This window comes from Momordica charantia, assembly GCF_013281855.1.
Source record: "Momordica charantia cultivar OHB3-1 chromosome 1 unlocalized genomic scaffold, Mcharantia_2.0 BLBB01000001.1, whole genome shotgun sequence".
Lineage (NCBI taxonomy): Eukaryota > Viridiplantae > Streptophyta > Magnoliopsida > Cucurbitales > Cucurbitaceae > Momordica > Momordica charantia.
This window is the reverse complement of record NW_028275157.1, coordinates 11,129,903-11,149,939: the sequence shown is the minus strand read 5'-3', so window position 1 is coordinate 11,149,939 and position 20,037 is coordinate 11,129,903. Positions and strand designations below refer to the sequence as shown.

Genomic DNA, 20,037 nt, shown 5'->3' with positions numbered 1-20,037 from the left:
ACTCAAGTTCCATTAATTTCTACAAATAATGTAGTAAAAATCTAAAGAAAAATTCACTAATTTAATGAAATTCAATTTTGGAACAAAATTAAGTTTCGCTCAGGCATAAAGTCCGCCGTTAAATAACTCTCCGACACTTATTTGAATTAGTTTTGTTTACAAACTTTATGAATTGATACAAAATACTTAAAAAGTTTAGAATGAACATTTATTAAGTACTGACTTCTTAAATTATGAATTTGATCTCTCGCATTTGAGCTTAATTTCAATTCGGTCGATATGATTCAAAAGATTTCAATTTAGATTATACGATTTGAGGTTAGTTTCAATTTAGTTCATACAATTGAAGTTTTCAATTTAATCACTATAATTTGGTTAAATCTATCGTACCTAAACTGTGTTTTACTTGCTCTAAAAGTCGAACTTTATCTATTTTTTACTCAACCCTAAATCTTAATATATTATGTCAAATATAAATTTGCAATGTCATGAAAATAAATAACAAAATGTCACGTATTAATTAATATAGTAATTACAAACACAACTATATTTTTAATACCTACGAGCGCTCGGGTTAACTTGTACACATCTCTACTAATCTCAAATGACAACACCTCGTCTAACCACATTTAGTTGCAATTAAAGTAATGACAGCGAGAATTTATGAATCATGGAAACCAACTTGAAACTAAGATTGTAGTATTGAGATCAAATTGAAACTTTTAAATCACAGGGACCAAATTGAAAATATGTTCCATCCACAAGGACGCGTAGTTTAACTTCTTTATTGTTGGTTTACTACTTTTTTTGGTTTTGGTTCATTTTGGTAATTGTAATTCCAAGACGCCTATTATTTCAACTTTATTCATTTAATTTCCCCTCTCAAGACATCCATTTTGATCAATCTACTCTTAAAACGTGACCATTTTAATTAAAACGATCATTTTCATTTTTAACTATCATAATTATAACATGACATTCAATCCACTAAATTTTTTGCAATGTAACCATAAAATTTGTATTAATTGATTTCTATGGCGTATAAAATTTGTGTTAAAATTTTGCAAATAAAAAACCAAAAGGATCACAATTTAATTTCACGCTTGAGTAGAGAGAAGGAGTAGATGAATGAATCGATACCATATCCGAATGAGAGGGATCCTGAGACCATAGAAACATGGTCCAGAAAGACTTAAAAAATTGATAGTCACCCCTATACTAACAAGATGCACCTTCCTTCCCAACAACTCAATCATAAGAACTCTAAAATTAAGTGTGTTTGACAGTAAGCATGTAGTTCTGGTCTGTAGGGACAGTTTACGCTATTCTAAGTAGCTCAGAACTGGTATCAGTTTTTTAGTTTAAAATATTCCTCCATGTACTTTTAAAACATTAAGTACAAAGATCAAAATGAACGTGACTGGAAGTACAAAAATCAAAACAAATGCAACAGGAAGAACAAAGATCAAAACGAGTGCAGCGGGAATAATAGTTTTTTTTTTCTTTTTTTATGATGATTTTTTAAAAAAGGGGCAGCACACCATCCCATCCCCAGGCAGTATCCAGCCATATTTGACGCCTCCATTTTTGCCTTTTCTTCCTTACTCTTTCCCTGCGCCTGTGAATGTGAACCCCCAGAAAACACCTTCTTCTTCTTCTTCTTCTTCTCTCTCTTCTTTCTCTCTCTTCTTTCTCTCTCCTTCCTATAAAAACAGAGACAAACCCAGTTGGATTTATGCAGTATTTGTTTCTCTCTCCTGTTTGTTTTGGCATCAAGTTAGGCCACTTCAAAAAAAAAAGCTGCCAATTAAATAAAGCGACAGAGAAAAGAAAACCCAAAGATCAAAGCTTTGCTTGGGAATATGGTTCACTATATGCGGTATCACCAGGCCTGGAAAAAGGGGCTCAATTTAAGAACCCATTACTATTTTGAAGGCGATGAAGAGAACCCTTCTTCAGCTTTTTCTTCTTCTTCTATGGGGTGCGGCGATTTGTTGTACTCTGTTTCTGGTTACAAGAGAGCGGCGAGGCCCAAGTTTCTGTTTCTTCTGTTTCTCTGTCTTCTCTCTTGCTGCTTCGTCTTTGCTCCCCATTTCTTCTCCTTTTTCTCATCCTTCTGTAAGTGCTTGCTCTGTGGGTGTTGTGGGTTTTCTCTGTTTTTTGTTTTGTTGATGGGGGTTCGGATTTGTGTGTGTTTGTGGTGCAGATTCTTTTGGGTTTGGGGTTGAAGATGGGGAGTTCTCTGCTGCTGATAAGGAGGCTTTTGCTCCGCTCTGTTCTAAAATCCCTAATGGTATATTCATCTCTCTCTCTCTCTCTTTGTTTTTTGTTTTGTTTTCCAAATGGGTTCAGATTTCTCTCTGTTTTTCAATGGTTTTTTTTCTCTCTCTCTCTGTTTTGTGAAGTTCTACCTGGTTTTTTTTAATGGTAGTCAAATCTCTCTCTCTCTCATTTGTCTCTCTGTTTTGCAAAGTTTTTCCAAAAATTTTCAAAGTTTTTTAGTGGCAATCAGCTTTCTCTCTCTAATTTCTCTCTGTTTTCAAAGTTTTTTAATGGCAATCGGCTCTCTCTCTCCCTCTCTAATTTCTCCCTGTTTTTCAAAGTTTTTCCCAAGTTTTTTAATTGTAATCAGTTCTCTCTCTCTTTCTCTAATTTCTCTGTTCTCCAAAGTTTTTCCATGGTAATCTCTCTCTCTCTCTTTGTTTTTTTTTTTCCTTCCAAATGGAGTCAGCTTTCTCTCTGTTTTTCAATGTTTTTTTTCTCTCTCTCTCTGTTTTGTAAAGTTCTCCCTGGTTTTGTTTTTAATACTAGTCAGCTCTCTCTCTGTTTCCCATGGTAATCTTTATCTCTCTCATTTATTTTCTCTGTTTTGTAAAGTTTTTCCTGGTTTTATTTGAAGGTAATGAGCTCTCTCTCTCTAATTTAGTTTATCCCAAATTTTCTAATGGTAATCAGCTCTTCTCTCTCTCTCTCCTGTCCCTCTGTTTTTTCAAGTTTTTCCTTCATCCCAGGTTTCATGTCGGGGTTAATCAAAACATGATTTCAAAGATTGGGAAAAAGGGAAAATTTTGCCACTAGAATCTGATCTGCTTTTTAACTTTTACAATAATATTCAACTTTTAGTTTTCAACCCTATAGAAAACGAGAGAGAAAAGGAAACAAAATGTTTCATTATAATATTATAAATCCCCTGTTTTTACTTGATCCTTTCAATGGGTTCTTTTTTCCTATCACTTTTTATTTTCATATGAATTTTTTAATGCTTCGGAGTTCTGAACTAATCATCTCTTTAGTTAAAAAAAAGCTTCAAATTTCTTTTTTCTTTTTTTGGGATTGGTTTATGAGAATTTGTTAGCAGAAATTTATGTTTTATTATGAGATGTTTTTTTGTTTCCTCTGTTTAGGAACCATATGTTGCGACAGAAATAGCATTCGTTCTGATATCTGTATTATGAAAGGAGACATAAGAACAGATTCTTCCTCCTCATCAATTTTCCTCTACACCTCACGTGATTCCCCGATCGACAACGATGACGATGACGACGATAACGAAGACGGGGTGATCCAAGTCGAGAAAATCAAGCCTTACACAAGGAAATGGGAGAAAAACACAATGGACACAGTTGATGAATTGGATCTCATCGTTAAACGAAAGAGCGAGGTCGTGGACCGCCGCCACCGGTGCGACGTCTGGCACGACATTCCCGCCGTGTTCTTCTCGACGGGGGGCTACACGGGCAATGTTTATCACGAATTCAACGACGGGATTCTGCCACTCTACATAACTAGTCAACATATGAAGAAGGAGGTAGTTTTTGTGATCCTTGAGTATCATAATTGGTGGTTCACAAAATATGGTGACATTCTTTCCCAACTCTCAAATTATCCTCCCATAAACTTTGGCAAAGACAATAGAACTCATTGCTTCCCACAAGCCATTGCTGGCTTGAGAATCCATGATGAGCTGACTGTGGATCCTTCACTGATGGAAGGGAACAAGAGCATCGTCGATTTTCGGAACATGTTGGACATGGCATACCGACCCCGAATCCGAGAGTTGATTCGACACGAGGAGAAGGAGGTCAAAGATGAAAGAGTAGTAGTGTCTGCAGATGAAGCAAAGCGACCTAAATTGGTGATTTTGTCGAGGAAGGGGTCGAGGGCGATAACGAACGAGAAGATGATGGTGAAGATGGCGGAGAAGATCGGGTTCGAGGTGAAAGTTTTGAGGCCAGATAGAACAACAGAATTGGCCAAAATCTATAGAGAGCTCAATGGAAGTGATGTAATGGTAGGAGTCCATGGAGCTGCGATGACACACTTTCTCTTCATGAGGCCTGCCTCAATTTTCATCCAAATCATTCCATTGGGGACTGTTTGGGCAGCCGAAACCTACTACGGCGAGCCCGCGAAGAAGCTCGGTTTGAGGTACATTGGGTACGAAATTCGACCAAAGGAGAGTTCATTGTACAGCCAATACGACAAAGAAGATCCTGTTCTTGTCAACCCAGATAGCGTCACGAAAAAGGGGTGGGAGTACACGAAGAAGATCTATCTTGATGGTCAGAATGTGAGGTTGAACCTCGCTCGGTTTCGGAAGCGGCTGGACCGTGCTTATTACTACTGCATTGCCCGAGCCCGACGCGGTGCTCGATCGGAGTGATGGTTGCTGAGATTCTTCTGCATCATGTCCATTTTTTGGGGGAAAGAAATAAAGGGGGAGTTTCAAAACATTGTTTCTGTACATAACATTTGATTATTCTTGTGTGTTTATTTTGCACATAACTAACCCACTTGACTTGGGTTGTGATTTGTGAATCATTACAAAGAGACCAAGTTTGTGTAAATTTTATTTTTTAGGTGAGATAATTTTTGGGTATATATGAAAATTCAATCTTATATTCTCATTATGAATAAATAAATTTTTTTCCTATATAATTTTCTCTATTTATTAATTTAGGACATTTATTTTAATCTTAATTTCAATATGGTTTAAAAATTTGAGGCAGTTGACAAAACAAACCCAATTAATTACAAATATACTAATGTCAAAATGAACATATGTCAGCGATAATTGACATATATCTCCAAACTTAGATTGTGAGTTTGATATCCCACGCCCACATGTTGTACTAAAAAAAATTACAAATATACAAATAACATTCTAGATTGCAAATATATCAAACAAAGAAAAGTCAAGCCCAAACTTATTCACGTTTCTAGAAAAACTATAAAAATTAAAACATATATATATATATATATATATATATATATATTTATATAGAAATGTTGATTCATCTCTCATGTCGATGTTGAACCCATAAACATATAAAAGTATGATAAAAACATCAAATATGTCGATAAAAATTTAATACCTTGCTCGTGAATAAGAAAAATTCACCCATCTTGACTTGCACTCCTATGACCAAGAAGTATAATGAAACATTTTTTAAAATGAAATATAATCAAATTAATGGTAAAGTCAAAATGGACTTCAATGAACTAATAATTGAGGGAAAATTAGCCTTTAGGATTTTCATACCAAACTTGAAGCCATATTACCCAACTAAATGCATTCAAGCCACAACTTAGACCAAAAGGGAAATTGAGATATGTGTTGTCCTAATATTGTGATTAGAAAAGCGCGATAAAATAAAATGGAGTAAAACGATCACTTTTTAAAAGTATAAGGACCAAGATATACATTTCGAAAATACTATGGATTAAAATTGATAAAAACTGAAAATATATGGATCAAAATAGGTTTTGAAAATACATGGACCAAAATGAATAAAAGTTGAAGGTATAGACAGATTCCAAAATAGTATTTAAATCTAAGATTTATTTATACATAATTAAGGCCCATTTGATATCCATTTTATTTTTTATTTCCCATTTTTAAAATTAAACTGATAAACCCTACTTTCAAATATGTATTTATTTGTTTTGCATCTAGAAAACATTTTCAAACTCTAAGCTAACACTTGAAAACAAAAAAAGTAGACGGTCAAAAATTTGTTTTTTTTTTTTTATTTTTAAATTTGGCTAAGAGTAATTTAAATGTGTTTCCAAGAAAAATAAAAAATACTAAAGAAATCTCGAGTAAACAAGCATAATTTTAAAAAATAGAAAACTAAAAATGAAATGGTTATCAAACGGGACCGAAACTTTTTGTTTCTAAAACTAGTAGGGACATGATGAAGCCTACAAATTTGGAGCCTGTGGATTTGTACCTCCAACTTAAAGTAAAGAAGTAGTTGTTTTTTTTCGTTGAGCTATTGGCAGATATATAAAGTCGACTATTTCAATAGTGTCCGATAAATAAGATTCTTAACCCTATCCATATACTATAGATTATTTAAGTTAAATATTTTAAACTTTATATTATTTTGTATGTATTACCTACATATACCTAGTTTAAGATTATTAAAGTCACTGATTATTTTGCTATTTGAATGGTAATTAAAGACCATATGTATTTCATATTTGTAATGTCTACTACAAAATTATAAAGCTTTAGGTATAAATCACTAACACGAATGCTTTGCTTGAGCAAGATAGTTATTAACTAAAGAAAAAAAAAATTCTAAATATTTGAAGAGAAATTTCAAAATATTTGATTCAGGCTCGGTTTGGTATTTATGTTTTTTGTTTCTTGGTTTTCTATTTTCTATCTCGTGTTTTCTCTTTTTAAATAAATAAAAATAGAACAATGTTCGATAATTATTACTTGTTTCTTGTTCTTTTAGAAAAAGAAAAAAAGAAATATGTTTGATTAATGATATTTTATTTCTTGTTCTCCAAAATATTAAATTACAAGAAAATAATTTTTTTATATTTTAAAATAAACATTCAAAATTTTTACAGAATAATAAAATAATTATTTTATTTATGATTTGGGACAAAAGAATGAAATGATAATTAGAAGAAAAAAAAAGGAAACTTGATTTTTAATTTGTTATTTCCAAAATTTGAACGTTTCTTAGAAATTAGAAGGAGAAACATGAAAAGTTACCAAAGACTTAAAAATTAGAATCGAAAAACAAAAAAAACAAAACAAAACAAAAAACAAGAACGTTATTAAACAAGCCGGTTGAATCTTCAAAATTTATATGACACATCCAAATCTCAAAAGAATTATAAAAGGAAAGTAAACCAAACAAGGGAACCCAAGAAAAAAAGACATTTGTTTTGCCTAATTACCTTCTAAAACAAGAATTTTTAGCCATTATTGGAAATTTGATACACATCAATCTGGCAAGGGTATGTTTGGAATCTCTCCTATCCTTTCTAGAGTCCAATTTTATGGACTATATGACCTAACATCTCTTTATTTTGAAAAGGGAAGAAAATACCTAACATCCATACAAGGAGGTGTTTGATTAACTAGTTTAAAAAGATTGAGTTTGTATAGTTTGGTCTAGGGGTGTTAAAAAAACTTGATAACCCGACGAATCCGATTATAAAAAAACATCTCTTCATGTTGAATCGTCGTCGGGAGCAGCAAGTCCCTCACCATCTAGTTTGATATGTGAGTTTTCTTATCTTTATGGTATGAGTCTTTTTTTTTTTGTTTTTATACAACATTTGGTAGTAGGAGTTCGAACTCATGACCTCTCAGTCAAAGATAGGTGTCTTAACCACTTGAGCTATGCTCGGTTTGACTTTTTTTTTTTGAGTGATTATGGTATGAGTTTGTTAATCCCTATCAACTAGCGACATAAATCTATATTACATAAACTCAAGTCTATGAAACTCAAATACCATAGATAGGCCTAACTTTATTACAAATCATAAATTCACAAATCAAGCACGAGTTAACATAAAATTTGGTTTATATAATTTGAAAGGTTCCCAAATGTTTGTTTTTTGTTTTTAAATATTACATCCCAAAGGAGAGACGATGAAGATTTGAATCTATGATCTCGAACTATATTCAAGTTGACACAAATTTTCATTTGAAATAAGTAAACCGGTACACCAAAAATCTAAACTTAATTTTTTTCCTCCATCGACCTATAAAGTAACAATAAACCAAATGGAGCTAAGGGCCCATTTAGTAACATCGTTCAATGTTTCTTGTTCTTGGCATCTGGTTACGTTTCTTAGGGTGCATTTCGTTGGTGATCTATGAAAAATAAGAGAATCAATAAAAAATAGAATTGTATTATTTGTTTGGAGTGTTTTCAGATATGTATTTGGCAGTAGATTTGAAAATTGAATCTCAATTTAAAAAATTACTGCATTTAGCAATATATTTGTAACTAGTAGTTACTCATTAAATATTTAGTTCAATCTAAATAATAGTAATTAATTTATTAACATTTTTGTTATAAATTTTGATAATTTTTATTTTACAATATTATAATTTATAATATATTATATTTTACATGTTTTTAATTAAAAAAAAGTTTATAATATTTATGAAAGTTTTATATTTTTTTATAATGTAATTATGCACTTTAAAAAATTTCAAATTCAAAATTTGAAAACTCTAAAAATCTAAAATTGTTGTTTTCAGAATTTTCATTTTTGATGGAAGAATCTAGAAACAGTTTTCAAAAACAAATATGACAACTGCATATTCATGGAATCTATTTGATTCGGTCAATCTAAAAATAAGAAACAAAATCCGGATTTACAACTGTCAACTATAGCTGAGTGGTCCAACAATGAGAGGTTGTAAGTGTTGAGAAAATATACGCTGTATATATAAACTGTGTAGTACTAAGAAACAGATTACAACGTAACTGGATACAAACGATATAAATTTGAACAACTTGATGAACACCAAAACTTGATAAAAAAATAGTCGAGGCACGCTTCAATAGCGCTGACCTGAAGACAATTATTCGCTCTGCACAAGTTGTTAGCAGACTACAGCGATCGTCTCAGTAGGATACAACGACTAACTCCGGTAGAATTGCAACCTCGAACTACTCGGATCTGGCAGAACTCTTAGATACTTGCTCTCAACATAAACAAGAAGAACAACTCAAAAGAAGAGAGAATTCTTGTGGGAGGAGGAGAATACCCAATTGTGGTATGCTTGGATATCAAATGAAGAAAACTACAACTATGTATAGTTGTCCATAACAAGTAACATCTCACAAGCATCTTTAACACATATAAAGTTACAAGTGTAACTTTAACAAAATAAAGAAAAAACTTCTCATTTGAAGTATAACTTCAAGTTTAAAACACGTAACTTTTGTTGGGTGTGTTGCCCTAAACTCGTAGTTTGTATTTTGTAAAAACAAATGTCTATTTAATAAAGTTTTATTCAATAAATTTGTTGTTGAGTCATAGCTTTGCATTATCCAAAATCCAATAAACTAAACATCCAAGGTTATTTATGATGTAATCGAGACAGTATATATACGGGGTATATATTTGATATACCCCTGATATATGAATGGATAATGTCTCGTGAATAACCTAAAGGGTCTATAGTATATGGATAAGGCTGAGTACCTTATCCTGGCAACACTATGGATACGGCACACTCTGTAAAGGTTACAGACGACTCGATCCAGGTCGTTCGTGTGGAGACATGCGAGTGGGGGTATCCTATACAATGAGTTTGTATAAGACCGGACCGCGAAATAGGAAATCTTTAGATGTAACACCGTTGACTAATAGATTGCTATTTCTTAGGATGACCAAGCAACTCATTATCAATCCTGAGTGAGTTATGGACTCCTGCCCGTGAGGGCTCGTCCTTTGATCTGTATGAGTGAGAGTGGCCCGAGTCGCCGACTCAACATTCCTACCATTTTGGGGACGAGACCGAGTGGGGAGCTGGGAACATAATTTCACAAGATGGAATTCACTCCTCCCCGACTTTAGGGGAGTAGATGAGTGTTCCCTTAAATGCTGACTCCGGGACTTGAACAAGGGGCCCCACCCTCTCATTGGTCGAGAGGGACTTCCGGTTATTGGTTGGACCATAACCGGGTTGTTTATTAGAGGAGCAGTGGTGTTTAAGGAGTAAGATGTAACTCAGGGGTAAAACGGTAATTTGACCCAATTTGAGTTACGACTCGTAAAGGATTGACTCGTCGTTAATGGTCGTATATCCATGGACACGAAAACATTCTGTAGTGAGAAGAGTGCAACTGCGGGTCTTTAGTGGAATGACCCGTAGTTAACGAATCCAGATTAACTCGGTCAATGAGTTTGACCGATTAATCTTTCATCGTTGGAGCTTCGGATCTGTAGGTCCATTAGGTCCCCTTGCTAGCTCATAACGGGTAAAACGAGGATCAAGTTTTTGGAAGAATTTGAATTGTTCAAATTACTTAAGAGATTATATATATATTGATACATTATGATATATAGTTAATTGTAAATTAAAACTATATATTATGAGAGATATTATTTGAATGAGATTCAAATCTCATTCAAATAAAATTAATATGAATAAGATTCTAACTATAGGTTAAAAATAATGAGCATAAGATGTACATTAAAACTATAGGTTATACGAGAGAAATGTTTTAGAATATGATTTTAATTTTATAATAAATAATTAAGTGTTAATTATTTATGTATATATATATATTTATTAATTATTAATTTGATTAATTAATTATATATATATATTAATTATTATATATATATTATCATATATATATTTTAATTATTATATTATATATATATATATATATATTAATATTATTATTAATATTAACTCCCCTGCAAAATTGCAGGGGAGTGGGAGGTTTTGTGACGTGGGGAGTTACCCCACGTCATCCCTCTTCTTCTTCAAGTGTGTTGGAGAAGAGGGGAAGGGGTTACAGAATAGAACCAAGAAAAAAAAAAACCGATCAATTCTCTGTCAAAATTCTCTCAATCTCACCCACTCTTCGATCAAGGTGCTACCACAAGCACGATCCCGAGACCCAAGAGGATAGCGAGGAAAATCCGGTGGTGGTGTTCGAGGGGAACTCACTGAAGAAACGTTCTTCAAAGGTTTGGTTTTTCCCTTGTATTTCCTTCTTTCCATTTGGATTTTGTATCCCGAAAAACAGCAATGAAGATCCGTTTCCGCTCCGGGAATCTCATCCCTTCAACTTTAACAAAATAAAGTTACATAACAAAAAATTGAAACAAAAAAAACTTTATGAAATAAATAATGAAATTGTTACAAATGTAAAATAAGTTTCAAATTCTTAATATACAAATTTAATTTTCGGATGTTAAATTTGTATACTCAACGGTTTTCTCACTTTCTTTCACATATTAAACATCCAACAGTAAGTTCGATCCCCACCTCATATGTTGCATTAAAAAAAAATCCAGATTAACAACCAAGCAGACCCTTATTTCTCATTTTCAAAGAATGTTTGGAAGAGCATATTTAAAAAATTAATTTTCAAGTAAAACTTTGATTTTTTCTAGTCTAAAATTTGTAAGGACAAGAAACTAGAAAAAAAAAAGGGTCGTTGGTAACATTATTGCTTCTTGTTTTTCATTTATAGTTTTTTTTTTCAAAAAAAAATGTGCTTACAACTGTTTCGTTCTGTTTCTCATCTTTATGAAACATTTCTAAAATTGTGTAGAAATTTTGGAATGAATAAAATTAAGGGCCAAATTCTTTAAACAATAAAATTAAGGGTCCGTTTGGTAATCATTCCGTTTTTTTATTTTTTAGTTTTTCGTCTTTAATAAAGAAACACCGTAACTATTTATTGTTATTTATTTATTTTTTATCGAAAATTATTCAAAAAAGAAGGTAACCATTTCTCGTTTTTTGTTCTCTTAAATTTTAAATTCAAAGAGTAAAGATCTTATATGAAAAATACTATTTTTTTAAGCTAAATATTAAAAAAATTGTATTTATTATTTTTTAAGTCAAGAATGATAAAACAATATTTTTACATATGTTTTGGAACCAATTGAAAACAGGTAAAACATACAAGAAATTGTTGTTTAAAAAATTTCTATACAATTGTGGGACGGCTTAAAAAAAAGAGAAACAAGAAATATAAATAATTACCAAATATTTAGATTCCTTGATAAACTATAAACAGGAACAAGATATGAGAATGTTATCGAACGGTCTCTAAATTTCTAGCACAAAATTCACCATTAAATAACTTAGACAAAACATACCAATTTTAAACTAGAAAAAAAGGAATACTCTATTTTTTTTTTTTGTCTAAACTCTATCAATTTCATACTAAATATACATTTTATAATTCATTCAACATACATGAGAGTACTTTTTTTTTTATCATTTTTACTTTTGTTATTTTAGAAGTGCTTCATCCTAGTCTTCAAAATCACATGAGATGATATTAGAATAGCGGCCTTTTTTGGTCATTTAAATTGAGTTTCTTTCTTGTTTCTAATTTTTTCAAAACATAAATAAAGTATTATTTTATCATTTTTGACTCATAAAACGTATAATACATATTTTAGAAATAAATAAAACATAAAAACTTTGAACCTTTAATTTAAAAAACTAATTTCAAATGCATTTCTATTTTACTTTATTGAAAAAGAAAAAAACTAGAAAACTAGAAACAAAAAATAGAAACGAGAAGATTAAAATTACCAAATCTATAGTAGACAACTAGGGCCGATCATCGGTTGGTCGAGGTCAGTGTTTGGTCGACTCCACCGTTAAAAACCGACATTGTCGGTTTCCAAATCTGAAAATCAACAACTTTTTTGTTTCATTGTGCGCAGACCGATTGAGCAGTTGGTTTGTCAATTAAATCGACATTGATTTCGTTTTTTTTTCAAATACGTTTTTTTATTAATTGGATTCCCCTTCATTTTTTCTATTCAAATTCTCTCGTATATAACCATATACTGTATAATATTTTTCAAATTTCATTAATATTTTCATTCAAATTTTTTTCTATAAGGTATGTTTCATTATTTACGAGATATTTTAGACTAATCAATAATCATTATTAAGTAGGAAAGTAATACAAGTTCCAAAAAAATTCAAAATACATATTACACTAATACTAATACATATTAGTTCTTATCCAAATGTACACAGTAATTTTAATCCAAATAATACACATAAGTCCAAACTATTTAATATAATTGTAAAATAGTGTAACTTTTTTTTAATTATGGTATAATCAGTCGGTTGGTATCGACAGGTTCGTACCGTCGATCTATCGACTCGTCGATTCTAAAAAATAAGAACCAACAATTGAACAGCCTATTCCAAAAATTGACCGCGGTCATGTCAGTTTCAATCGGTCGGCTCGATTCTTCGAGTCCATATGCTCACCCCTGACTGACCAACACAATTTTCTTTCTTTCTTTTGTAACAAGAATGAAGAACTTGAGCAAACGGACACTACCAAATTAGTGTTTGAGAAAAATGAAAAGATTTAAAAAAGGGATCCCTCCAATCGCGGCCGAAAAGACCAGCCAGTTTGATGCCAATAATGGATAAATTCTACGTATAGAAATAGCAATCGTCACCCATTATACTTGCATACTAATTTTAGTCGAACTTCCCTTCCATGGACGCTCCAAAACAAAAAAAGAAAAAAAAATTTCCCAAAATTCATTTTCAAGTTCCAACAGCAATGCCAATGCCTTTCTTTTAAAGCAATTTCCCCCATTTCCCATCCCACTTTGTACATTCTACTGCTGTTTTGAAATTTGATGTTTGGGGGAAACGAAAACCCTCGAGAAAATCGTCCCAGAAAATCGAAGAAGGGGATGGGAAGAGGGAGAGTGGAGATCAAGAAAATCGAGAACATCAACAGCAGGCAAGTTACATTCTCCAAACGCCGCAATGGGTTGATGAAGAAGGCCAAGGAATTGTCGGTTCTTTGTGATGCAGAGGTCGCCATTGTTGTGTTCTCCAGCACTGGGAGGCTCTATGAATTCTCCAGCACTAGGTAAAGGGTTTTTTGCTTTAGGGTTTTTTGATTTCTTGATTTTGGTCTTTTCTGTCTGCTGTTGGAGCTTTGAGTTTCTGATTGTTGGACCATGTGAATTTGGGGGATTCAGTAACAGTGGAAACTTTATCAGCTCTGGAGTTTAAAAGGGGGTTTTTGTATTTTTGGGTTTCTAGTGAAATGTGAATAGGATCAAATAAAAGTTGTGGTGTGGGGTTCAGAACTCTTTCATTGGTTCTGCTGCGGAAGCTTTATTTTATATTAAAATAAACTAATTTGAGGTTTTGTTTGGTATTCTAGTTTATCATATTATATAGAGAAAGTTTAGTTTTATTCACTTGGTAAATAGTAAAATGAACCACCGTGGCTTGGTGGTCAGTAGTGCCTATGAAGAGTGAATGAGCTCAAGCTAGACTAAAGAGAGAATCAGTTCAAACTATAGTAGTCACCTAGTAGAATTTAATATTCTATGACTTTTCTTAGCAATCAAATATAGTGAGGTTAGGTAGTTATTTCATGAGATTAGTCAAGGTGCGAAGCTAGTCTAAACACTCGAAAAGTTAAATGATATGGAAAAGCTAAAGAAGAAGAGAATGATGGACATAGTTCTCCTTTACAAATGGTCAGATAGTTATCTTTTAACTAGTAACTGAAATGATCTTTTACTACTAAGAGTACAGCATGAGATGAGATACAGCCGGTTTTAATAATCTGACATAAATGTAGAATCTGCATTTTCTTGAATTACCCAAGTAACTAGGAAACTAGCAAAGTTTGATGTTGGGTTATGAAAAAAAAAAAGAATAGTTGTCTTTAATATTATTTGTTTATTTGGAAACATGCTTAGTTATTTGACTCTGTTTCTCTCTGTTTTAAAGCATGGAACATACTCTTTCAAGGTACAGAGGACAGGGCATGGAGTTGGATTTTCCAAAGGAGACTTTGGACCACACAACAAAAGTAAATGCACTACATTTTTATGGTCTATGTTTATTTTTCCCTCTCTCTCTCTCCTTTTTTTTGTTTGTTATTTTTGCTAAGTTCTCTTATAATTTTCTTGTGAAAAACAGTTGCCACCATCCGATTCCAATACAAAGTCATCTGAAGAGGAGATTGTAAAGCTAAAGTTATCATGCTTGTAAGTCGGTAGTAAGTAGTTTTCTTATTTTTAAACATACAAATTTGAAATAGTAGGAACTGGTTAGGAATTATTAAGGTTTGGTAATGTTCTCATTTCATGTTTTTCATTTCCATTTTTAGAGAAATGTAAGCGTTTGGTAATGGTTCTTGTTTCTCGTTTTTTATTTTTAAGAAACGTTTTCAAGATTGTGCAGAAATTTTGGAAACAATTAAATCAAGTTTCTTGTTTCTTGTTCAGATTCTATTTTTTTTCCAAAACATAAATAATTCATTATTTTATTAATATTGACTCATAATAAATATTAAAAAATAAAAATAACATAAAAGATTTGAATATTTAATTTATAAATTAATTTTTATATTAAAACTTTACTTTTTTATTTTAAAAGTTTACAAAACGAGAAACAAGAAATCATTATCAACTAGAAACAGTTACTAAACTCAATTTTATTTTTATTTATCAAAAAATAAAAAATGAGAAATAAGAAACAGAAAACGGGAAATAAGAAATAAGAAATAGAAATGTTAACCTAGGGACCTGAAAGAATGAGTACTCTTGGAACAGTGCATGCTCTTGGTGTAAAGATTCTCCATATTTCCTTTCTTGTAGTATGAACTCTCTTTTAACCAATTGGAGAAGTTTTCTGTAATTCCTTTGGTTTTTTTTTGTTTAATCTCCACCATTTTGTAATTTCAATCATCAATAAAATTGTTTCTTATCAGAAAAAAAAAAAAGAATGAGTACTTAGATGATACACCGAAACAAAAAAAGTTGGTCTGTGTCTGTTGTAAATTTAAAGTACAAGTCATATGTCTTCACTTTACCAATTTATTTACTTTGACATTGTAGAACACAACTTAAGAAGCCTGTTATTTGGTAAATAACTCTTAGCTTTTGTTTTTCTACCTCTTAGGCAGATGCGAGGCCAAGAATTGGATGGTTTGAGCTTTAGAGAGCTACAAAACTTAGAAAATCAGTTGCGGGAAGGAATCGTATCGATCAAAGACAAGAAGGTACTATGCAAATATGCATGTTAATTTTAGTAGTTAGTACTTTGTGTAAAAAATCTTGCCTTGGCTGAGACATAACTTTTTCAGGAAACATTGCTTTTGGAGCAGCTCCAAAAGTGTAGGTCACAGGTAACTTTGTCATCCTTTTTTTAATTCGTTTTCTTTTATTTCTATCTTAGAATCCAAAGAAGTTACCAATATCACAAGTAAGCTAGTTGAAGATTTTGGTTTGGATGTTGAGGTTTTTAAATGAATCGGACTATCGGGATGAAGAACGACCAAATCTTAGTGGATTGTGGTAGCAAAACCACCCTACCACTTACAATACCCAATCGTAATTTTGGAACAAAGAATTATGCTAGTGACACCTATCGAATAAGGGTGTGTTTGGGAGTGATGGTAGAATTAGTGATTTTGGAAAAAGAGATTTAAGTAATTGATTTTCCTAAAATCAATGTTCTAATTTGCCAAACATGATCAATAGGAAGATGAGTGATTTTCTAATGGTAAAAGTGATTAATCAACCATAGCTCTTGTCTCGAGTAAATCTTTCTTAAAGTTTGCTTTCCTTCAAGGTTTTGCTTGATTTGATTATAGTTAATTGTGGTTGTGATTGTATCAAATGGAATAAAATGAAAAGACAATGGTAATGTAACCAACTTTGATAAGTGGGGTTGGTAGAAAATAACTCAGTTAATATTTGCTAGAGGGAAAGTTTTGGTAAGTTTATAGATTGATGGATTAATTGAAATGGTTGTTGTATTACATTTAGAACTCTCCTAATAGAAATGTGGAAGAAGGAGTCATGAACTTCCAATAAACACGATCTCGTGGAACTAATGTTCTCTCGATCTTACTCGTTGATTACTAATTATTTCCTATTCGGATTTTGTTTACTCCCAGGGGGAAATGGTCATTTCAGAGAACGAGACTCTGCGAAAACAGGTAAGTTTTTGGTTTAAAAGTAATTAACTCATATTTTCGGGATGGAAAGAATGACATGAATTTTTTATTTATATCTTCCTTTCGAACATTTATAGCTTGAGGAGTTACAGCAGAGAAATAATACACCGCTCCCGGAGTCCAGCCCCTTTCAAAGATCCTACTTCTCGGATTCGAAAACTACTTCTACCAACGAGACTGAGGCCGAGACCGAGGCAGAGGAAAATGACCGCTCGGAAATTTCCTTGCATCTGGGGTAAACTTCAAATTTCTTATCTTGAACCTATCTAGCTTTCAGTTTCTAGAACTAGCCAAAATTCTAAAACAAAAAGTAGACTTTTGACAATTACTTTTTCAGATTTTAGCTAGGATTATAAAAGGGCTTTTGAAAATAGATTCTATAATGCAAAGCCAAAACGAAATCATTATCAAATAGACTCACACTCACTTTCTTCGGCTTGTTTTCTTGATCACCAGCTTGGTTGGTTGTCTGAATGTGCCCCAATTCTTTATCTAAGGATCTGACTAATAGTTCATCAAAATTTTCTGCCTTCAAATATAGTCTTGGTAGAATATGGACATGATTAGCAACTACTAACTTTTTCATAGGCATACTCCCCTGTTTTTAGTGCAACAGTCAACTTTATCAGGCTCTTTTTAGAGTATGGCAAGCAAGAGCAGAAAAGGAGAGCTGCTTTTTTGTGTTGGGTTTACATTTTACCGTCTGAAATTGATTAAATATTCCATGTACTACTCAATTCATTTATTTGCATAGAAACAAATGGAAGAAAAAGGTGAAAAAGGAATCGAGTATCTTTCACATGAATATAAACGATTGTCCATCCTTAACCTTAAAAGTTGGGAAAAGAAACTTTTTTCTTAGGAGTAGATTAGCTAGAGGTTCCACGATTAATCATATTGATCAACTGCTCGACCTCAGAACTTGTGGCGTTGGAATAGATTGTTAAAATCCTGGTTAATTTGTGAGTCATTCCATGCATAATAAATCTCTAAACTTTCGCCATGGTGACCAACAAGTGTCTTAAATTTAAAAAGTGTCTAATAGGTCATTGAACTTTCAATTTCATATCTAATAATCTTCGAAGTCTAATAGATCCTTGACTCATGAGACACATTTTAAAGTCCAGAGACCTACTGACATAAATAAAATTGAAAGTTCAGGGATTTATTAGGCACTTTTTAAAGGTTTGGGATCTATTAGATACAATATTGAAAGTTTAAAAATCTATTAAACACCTTTAACTCTTTAAGTTTAGGAATGTATTAGACACATTTTAAAGGTTAGGAGTCTATTAGATACGATATTTAAAGTTTAGAGACTTTTTAGTATAGTTTCTAAAGTTTAGTGGCTTATTAGATACAACCTCAAAGTTTAGGGACCAAACTTCTAATTTAACCTATTTTAGAGGATGTTTAGTCCGTCGTTTTTAATAAGTTTAGGTTCATTAAGCGAGTTGGAAAACTTGTGTAATTTGCGTTTGGATTATACTAAAAGAATATGTTTTAGAAACTTAGGATAGTGTGTGACATGTATTTGATTTGTAAATTTATGATTTTTGAAAGTTAATATATTGAATAAAAGGCGAGTTCTTCGTCCTTAGTTTATAAGTTTGTTAGTCCTTCGAGCTACATAAACCCGACTCATGACCTAAACACACCCTAAATATATCATGAAGCCTGTAAGACTAACCAACTATGGTATGAGATAAGTAAACCCGCCTAACCAACATAGACTTGACTTCTTAACACCATGTTATAAAAATCGAACTCATGAGCAACCAAGCACTCCTTTAAATTTTTTGCATCATTTTCTTTCGTATTTCCCTGGCTCAATTCATTTTGAGGGTCACTTATTCTCAAAATCTATTTCAATTAGAGTTTAATGATAACTTTCTATTGTCAAATTTATTTCAAACTGATGGTTAATTCACGAAATACGGAATTTTCATTAGGTTATCGTTGGACGGTCAACGAAAAAGGAAACGATCGGTTGAAGGTGCAACCAATGACACAACAGGCAGTCAAGTAGATTTGGAAGGAGATGCAATTTTAGCAACTGATGAACTCTCTCATCATTTTGGTCTGTAACAGACTCGGGTTCCTGCTCGGGCTATGTTTTCTGCATTCTCGTCCAGGACCATAGAAAATCAATAGAGGTAGAGCCTAACTACATTGAGTTGTCTACAGTCAGTTTATAGTGATCTTATTGACTGTTATATTCAATGAAATTTGACACAGTTATAGTAATCAATTTGAGCAGTGATTTTTTCTTTTTGGTTCTCTTGGCTTGTACATGAACAATTTTTGGTATATGAAAATGAGAAATGAAGGCTATTGAATTGAACACAGGGCAGAAGTTTGAACTAATTTAGTTTCTGCTGCATTTTTTAGTACTATCGACGCTGAAAAGGGATTTAAAGTTTATAGGTGTAATTGCTAACAAATCAGACTAAATAGATATAATGCTCGAAGTTGAAGGACTGAATTTGTGAATTAGTTGCATTGATATTTGTCTTTTGTTTTTAATTTAATTTAATTTATATTTTTGTTAAAAGTTTTAGTGAAGAGAGTTATTTCTTGATTAAGCAAACAACTTCCAATGTAAAGTATTTGAAGAAATGTGACCAAATTATCAAAAATAATTGAAGGAAAAAAGATTGAAGGGCAATATGAGTTTTTCTTTCATATAATTGTAATTATGGCTAGAGCTATAAAGTTAGTATTCGAGAATTTAAGGATCTGTTTGACAATGCTCTTGTTTCTTTTTTTGTTCTTTTGCATTTTTTATTTATGAAAAAAATCATGTTTGATATTTTTTTCTTTCTTTCTTTTAGAAATATTTTTTTTGGTAATTGTTTCTTATTTTTTAAAATATTAAATTTAAAAAACAAAAAATTTACATGAAATTATTTTTTGAAAATAAAACATTAAAAGAATTTATGTTATATTTATTCTTAAAAATATTTATTATGCTTTTTATAAGTAAATAATGATAAAATAATAATAATTATTACTTGTGTTTGAAAAGTTGGGAGCCAGAACA

General features: G+C 31.9%; 2 protein-coding genes across 2 annotated transcripts; both read left to right on the top strand.

Moving 5' to 3' along the window:
- Positions 1-1,572: 1,572 nt before the first annotated feature.
- LOC111020025 (Glycosyltransferase family 61 protein) lies at positions 1,573-4,881 on the top strand. The gene is made up of 3 exons (XM_022296563.2): positions 1,573-2,118; positions 2,207-2,293; positions 3,405-4,881. Exons 1-3 carry the CDS (start codon positions 1,863-1,865, stop codon positions 4,661-4,663), a joined length of 1,602 nt encoding a protein of 533 aa, XP_022152255.1. The 5' UTR covers positions 1,573-1,862; the 3' UTR covers positions 4,664-4,881.
- A 6,948-nt stretch (positions 4,882-11,829) lies between these two features.
- On the top strand, positions 11,830-19,342 carry LOC111019995 (MADS-box transcription factor 23). The gene is made up of 8 exons (XM_022296527.2): positions 11,830-13,880; positions 14,759-14,840; positions 14,951-15,018; positions 15,935-16,034; positions 16,119-16,160; positions 16,935-16,976; positions 17,072-17,229; positions 18,947-19,342. The coding sequence occupies exons 1-8, from the start codon at positions 13,642-13,644 to the stop codon at positions 19,080-19,082; spliced, it is 867 nt and encodes a 288-aa protein (XP_022152219.1). The 5' UTR covers positions 11,830-13,641; the 3' UTR covers positions 19,083-19,342.
- The last annotated feature ends 695 nt before the right edge of the window (positions 19,343-20,037 follow it).